Raw genomic sequence first — 6,789 nt, 5'->3', positions numbered from 1 at the left:
CATGAGCATAACAATTTTATTTTTGTTTTTCAACAAATTGTAACAACATGCTGTGGATTTATACATAATACGGTTACAAGATATAGTTAAAAATATGTGAGGGTGTTTAAAACCTTCAGTCAGACAAAAATGGTAAAAATAGCACTCCCAACTACAATGTATTAATAGCAAGTAACCTCCAGTAGTTTATACAGTAATTCCCAACCTGTGCCATGAGCAATAATCAGGTGAGTCACAGGAAAGCGACTAATTGTACTTAATTGGTCCAAAAATGATATACTAGAAATTGTGTATCTTTGCTCAACTATTTGTCAGCAACATATAGTGACAGGCCGGGCAATTAAATGCCTTCTGTCAGGATGGCAGAAGGTATGAGTACATAATTATCCATGAACCTCCTTTAGTGCCAGTTTGTTTTGGTTTACGATCCTGTACATGCATCATAAACAACAGTATTAACACTTGAACCAGCTGTAACAAAAAAAATGGTATTTACAAAAAAAAAAAAACTATATTTGAAGTGGATAAGACATCTACCTAAGCTCAAGTGGTGGTGGTATAACTGGCTGTTTATCACAAAATACTAATATAGAAAATTGTACAAGATACTGGTTCTATGTTTTGAAGGAGGCATCACATTATGACAAAAGACTCACTTTTTAACACTAACATGATAACATGCATGCTTCCCTCCCAAGTGTATCTTGGTAAAAGAGAAATTGTTGACATAGATTAGACTGTACATTAAAATAGAGTCAGGAAGTTGAGTGTCACCATTTTTTTCATTCTCCAATGTTATGAACTGTTTTCATCCGCTTTAACGAGAGGCTCGCACAAGTTTCTCTTCTCTATCATGGCATAGGCAAGCAGTGGAAGATCACAGCCAGTGAAGTCCAGTTTCGGCGGACTGAAGTCGAGTTTCTTGGTAGCATCAACACCACTTTCTTGCTCCTTGAGCCTCGCAGGACTCTTGACGCTACCGGGGGGCCTGCCGGGGCTCACCTTATAGCCGGCTGCTTTGGTGGTACCGAGGGGCCTCCCGGGGCTGGTTTTAAAACCAGCAGCTCTTGTGGTCCCAGGTGGACGCCCAGTACTTGTGCGGTAACCAGCTAACTTGGTGGTCCCCAATGGTCTACCTCTCCTCCCAGACTTCACTTTGCCTGTATTTTTTTTGCCGCTGTCAGGCCCGGAAACCTCCCCGCTATTGACTGTCAGTGGCTGAAGCTGAAAAGGATTCTGGGTCTCCTGCGTCGGACCCGCCATCACCTTGTGCATGTTCTGTGGCAATGGAGCCAAGCCTGCAAAAGACAGGTGCAAGCCAGAGTTTGTTGGTGAGCAGGGGTAGAACTTGTTAGATTGGAGGCTGCATAAATCAAAACGGCTTGCTGGGTGGCAATCCTCTGCGGGTCCACTCATACAGAAGTCACTGCCGCTGCTACAGGTCACTTGATGCATCATTTTCTGTTGGGGGGTGAAGAGGGGTGGGGGCGCCAAAATAACACAGTAACTGATGTTATACACTCAACCATAGAAGTACCGGGATCACACCGAATTTTAACGCTGTACACGACAACACGTTATTCTCCACTAGTCAATGAGGAGTAGCATGCATATACAAGGAACGTAGTTCTCTAAACTAAAGAAATGTTAACCTAGATTTGGGTAGGAGGCGGTGGGGGGTGGGGTGGAATCACCTACCTCAGTTTCGTGATGACACACAGCAAAATGTTAATATAGTAAAGTTAACAACGATCATGTCTGCGACCAGGTGTCCGCAAGTAAAAGCGAGCAAAAGCTGCGATTTTTTTAATCCTTCAGACAGTAGCCGAGATCAGACAGGAAGCCATTTTCGCCTGAAAAAAAAAAAATCATGTAGCAAGATGGAATAACCGCGCATGCGCAAACCGTACGATGTCGTACTTCCGGGAAGAACGTCATTTGAATGAAACGGTGACGCAAACAAGCAAAGTCCCAACTGTTGTACATTTTAAATCCTTTTTTTGCGGGGGTTGTTTCATTATCAAATTACACAGAAAATACATTTTTGTAAAGACCTTGTCACAATACATACCATGCTAAAACGAGGCAAAGTAAATGTGGAATAGCATTGTTTTGGCATTCAGAATGATGCAGTCAGTGCGTTATAAAACAACCACAATAATACATCAAGCATAACAAATAAACCGGATATAATTGTCCCTTTTCGGGGTTTCTGCAGGCTGTTATAATGTCGCCAATCAGCGGACATAATTGTCCCTTTTCGGGGTTTCTGCAGGCTGTTATAATGTCGCCAATCAGCGGACATAATTGTCCCTTTTCGGGGTTTCTGCAGGCTGTTATAATGTTGCCAATCAGTGGACTTACAATTGAAAAATAATTATGCACAAGTGTATTATTATTGAGAGGTTTTATTAACATCCAAAATGAATTGAAGTACAGACACTGGAGATCTGGAGCAACTGCAATGCTAAACAGCTAGCAATTTACATTTATCAGCATTTGTCCACTTGATGGTCATTTCCAAAACAGATGCAAGATGAAGTCCACGGGACTTAGGTTTCTCTCATAAGCTTGGTCAGTTTCTGAACCTTTGTCTTTGTGGACATGTCCACGTACTTGTCCCCGATACTGACGATCATGCCGCCCAGGATTGAGGGATCGGACTGGAAAGAAGAATGCATTTAAAGTCACATACATTTTATTACGGCTATTGCACAATGCTAATGGTACAATTGTAGATCATACAGAATTACAATAAATCAAAATGAGTCCTGAAATGGGAGATTTTTTTTTCTTAATGAAAATATCAAATAAAAGGGCATTAACAATGACATACATCTTTAAGTAATTTGAGAAATCAGTGGACGTCCCAACACATCATCAGTGTGGCATTTGCAAATTCACAGATTTTTTTTTAAAGGAACATGCCCACTGTTAGTTATTAAAAAAAAGTGCCCATTTGTGATTTCCTGAAACATGACGCAAAAAAATAAGTCTGGGGCTAAATACTGTTTTCAGCAGGGGTCTCCAACCTCTTTGAAATAAAAAGTTACTTCTACCCATTTCTTACACACCCGAAATAATACCTCCTTTACGAATCCCCTACCCTTCCCAACTGTCTAAACACTTGTTACACTGAATACATTTTACTTTTAAATGCTAAATTAACAATAGCGGCTGCCGATTGTCGTCTGCGTGCAGAAATTAATGAGTGGAGCAAGCTCTGCCGCAGACGGTATATGAGGATGACGAAATATTCGTATATACATTTCTCTTAAAATGTTTTTTGTTAACCAGAATCTCAAATCACATTGTTGCTTGAGGTACAATCCTGAGAGATAAATGTGATTTGGAAATCCTTGTGTAAACCAAAACCAAGTCGCCATGACTTCAACTTCTTCTTTGTCAATGTCTCTCTCTCTTCTAAAGCAGACGAAAAAGCAACTTCCACCGGCAGTTGAGAACCGCAGTTATGGCAACTTGGTTTTGGTTTCTGCAAGGATTTACAAGACGCATTAATTCACGAGGATTGTACCGTTGGCAACAAAGCAACACAGGATTCTGGTTAAGATAGGCTTTTTTAAGCTAAAACGAAAAATTAACATTGTTATTAAGTGGCCGCTTTGTCATCTTTGTGTGCTGGCAGAGGTAGAGCGCACTCCGATCCAATTTCTGAAAGCAGCTGCAGCAGTTGTTTGCTTTCCTTGAATTGGGCTCTATTTTTTGGGGCAATCTGAATAACCAGGGGTGGTCATTCCACCAGACTGAAGGTATTTCAGGCCAATCCACGAGGACCCCGTCCGTTCTTTGTTGGTGACAGCTAATTGTCATCGAGAACATAATTTTCACGTCACACACGGGCACTGCACAAGTCAATGACTGCTCATCAAATAAAGAATTTTTTTTTAATAAAAACAGACACTCACACACGCAAACCACAGTGATTGGTGAAATAAAAACAATTTGAGACATGTCATTGAGGTCTGTAGGAGTGAAAGGTATACAACACTTATTTTTTCTCTGTATTTGACTGCATGTCAGGTAAGCGGAAACTGTGTGCGACGTATTCGCTGTGAGTCCATTTTCTATGACGTTCGGCTGTCGCCGAAGAGGGTCTGAGCCGGCCTAAAATACTGATAGAAGTTCAACGTCTGACGATAGCCACCTCTGTGGATAACTGAACAGCACATTTAAACGTTCAGAGTTTGCTAACGGTCTGAGGAGAGCAATGCGCGCAAAGCTAATTTCCAAACCAGAATGCACCCACGTTGAGGGAACGTTGTATTGGGGGTGACGAGATGTCTAATGTCCATGTTCTGGGTTTTTAGGAAAGTAATTACGAGCCAAAAAAGCTTTTTTTTTTTGGCTGGTCTGGCTTGGACGAAAGAAAAATGGCAAAAAAAAAAAAGTGATGTGATGGTCACAAATGAAAACCCGTAATAGAGTAAAACCGCAACAACTGAACTGCTAAGCAGTGAGGGAACACTGCACAGATATAGGTATTGTAAATGCTCGATGCACATGCTTAGCTGTTCACGGTTTCCTACACTGCAACGTTTTGAAGAGTGTTTGAAATGCTATTCAAGTGTTTATGGTATATGTATGGTTTCATCTATTAATAGAGTGCAATATAATTAAATACAATACTGTCTGAAAAGCAAATCTTATGATACACCTACCACTGATGAACAGAAAAGATGAAAAGAAAATGAAATGTTAACAAAAATCATACCTTGGTTTCCAACTTGATAGTTTCACCCTTCTGAAGGAATCCATTAAGTGCAACTTTCAGCTCAGCGAGATTAGCTGGATCCAATGGCTGTAATCAATATATATTGATTGGGTGCATGCATGCATAGATAAAGTAAATACTAATGGACAACATGAAAATGATAAATAGGATAGGCAGAAACATTTGTGCGACCTACCTGAGCAGTGGTTACCATGCAGATCACCTCCCCACGGTGTGCACTCATCATCTTGCCAAAAGCAGCGATGACATCACCAGTTAGAGTCAGACGACCATTGTCAGACAGAACATCTGGAGAAACCAGAAATACATCAACACAAGTACATTTTTACCCAAAGCTCTAAAGATACAAGTCCGGCATGCAACACTAAGCAAACATACTCTGATATTGTATTTCTCACCAGCGGTAAAACATGTATGATATTCCGAAATTAGCTTCAAGTGACAACTCACTGATGAGGTTCACTGTGATAGGGGAGACTTTTGCCTTTGCAAGGGCATCATGGAAGGTCTTCTGCTTGAGGCTGCGCTTCACATGGGGGTTCATGACAATACTAGAAATTTTGGGGTCCTTGATGAGGGCCTTTGGGGTAAAGCAATATACCAGAAAAGTAAATCAACTTTGCAATTTTCCAAAATGGCTTGGACTTACAAAACACTACACTTACATTCACTTTACCCATCTCCTGCTCCACTTGGTCCAGTTTCTTCTGCTTACTGGCAGCTGAGAACAGAGCAGTAGCGTAGCGACCCTCCACACCATAAACCTGGATGGGTGGCTTGAAGGAAATTCAACATTATAAAAAAACACACACAATCCTATTTTCGTAGTAAGGTCGGCCACGCTACATGTTTTATAATTTTTACCTTGACCAGTTTGGCTGCGGGCCGAATGGCTGATGTGCTAAACTGGCGGGCCTGCACAAACACAAGGAGCAAAACTTTAACATGAACGAGATCGAGAACGTAAGCGTATTAAAATTAACACTCATACTGTCCATTGTAGCTAACGGGTAGGCTAGCACTTTAGCAGTCATTCAAGTGCAAAGCCGCGTGTAAATATTCGTGCCGATCAAAATCAATAACGGGTCTTCATTAAGTTTATAGTACGTCATGACGACTCGTAAACACATTAATATGGAGTTTAAACCCTAGTAAAACTAATAAAAATGTTCAAAATCATTGAACATCTTACCTGCTGTCCTAGCATGAGTGCTGCCATTTTCTCCTCCAGCTGTCCAGACTGGAAGCATAGACTGCGCATGTGCAATGAAGTGATGATGACTCGTTGATCCATGGGAGTTGTAGTCCTTTAACTCGAGTGTGGCCATTCGATGCACAAAGAAATATAAATATTACATACGTCATATTATTCTTCGGAGTTCCAACATAATTACAGTCCTATTAATATACTTTGTAAACTTCAAATTTGTTGTGTTTATTGAGTCTCTTCCCACAAGCTGTCCAAGACTCGTGGCGAACGACACTATCATCACCATTCCTCATTTATGATGAATTTAACCAGAGATAATCGTTTATGCTGTTAACTAGGAGTTTGCTGACTTTATTCTATCTAGGAAATGTTTCGGGTGGACTGAATCAATATTTTATATATCTGTATTCAAAAGTCACTTTTTGTGTTCCCGCGGTCTATTGATTTTATGATAAAAGTCCAATAAAATAAATCCAATATCAACTTACTAGTCAATCAATGCTTATTCCAGCAAAAATGCACATCAGTTGTTCAAGAAAGACAGTATATATTCTAAATTCCCTTCAAACCAATCCACACCAATGTGGCTCAAAACAAAAATGTTCAACAGATGAGGGGCGAGTCACATTTCTTCAAAAAGTGTGCTTCTTTTATAAATGTGTGGATGAAACTGTTTGAAAACATATGAACTGAAATTTATCATGCCTAGCCCATCAGCTCAGCACCGGCACCAACCTTTCCTTTCTTCTCTCCCTCATAGTTGCTTTATTTATACGTCCATCCAGCCTTACATGAAATAAAGTATATTAATGCCTCTATTTATAAA

The 6,789-nt window shown here is 40.4% G+C and overlaps 2 protein-coding genes across 2 annotated transcripts; both read right to left on the bottom strand.

Moving 5' to 3' along the window:
• LOC148338434 (UPF0461 protein C5orf24 homolog) lies at positions 1-1,929 on the bottom strand. The gene is made up of 2 exons (XM_088294442.1): positions 1,699-1,929; positions 1-1,461 (listed from the first exon to the last, which is right to left on the bottom strand). The coding sequence occupies exon 2, from the start codon at positions 1,456-1,458 to the stop codon at positions 796-798; it is 663 nt and encodes a 220-aa protein (XP_088150568.1). The 5' UTR covers positions 1,459-1,461; positions 1,699-1,929; the 3' UTR covers positions 1-795.
• Positions 1,930-2,392: 463 nt separating this feature from the next.
• Positions 2,393-6,063, bottom strand: atp5po (ATP synthase peripheral stalk subunit OSCP). The gene is made up of 7 exons (XM_088294441.1): positions 5,946-6,063; positions 5,618-5,668; positions 5,419-5,529; positions 5,204-5,333; positions 4,929-5,041; positions 4,733-4,819; positions 2,393-2,663 (listed from the first exon to the last, which is right to left on the bottom strand). Exons 1-7 carry the CDS (start codon positions 6,045-6,047, stop codon positions 2,553-2,555), a joined length of 705 nt encoding a protein of 234 aa, XP_088150567.1. The 5' UTR covers positions 6,048-6,063; the 3' UTR covers positions 2,393-2,552.
• Between the last annotated feature and the right edge of the window lie 726 nt (positions 6,064-6,789).

This window comes from Idiotropiscis lumnitzeri, chromosome 4 (assembly GCF_059441095.1).
Source record: "Idiotropiscis lumnitzeri isolate Australia: NSW breed Sydney's pygmy pipehorse chromosome 4, RoL_Ilum_1.0, whole genome shotgun sequence".
Classification (NCBI taxonomy): domain Eukaryota; kingdom Metazoa; phylum Chordata; class Actinopteri; order Syngnathiformes; family Syngnathidae; genus Idiotropiscis; species Idiotropiscis lumnitzeri.
Note: the sequence above shows the minus strand (reverse complement) of the source record. Positions and strands in the feature narration are given on the sequence as shown.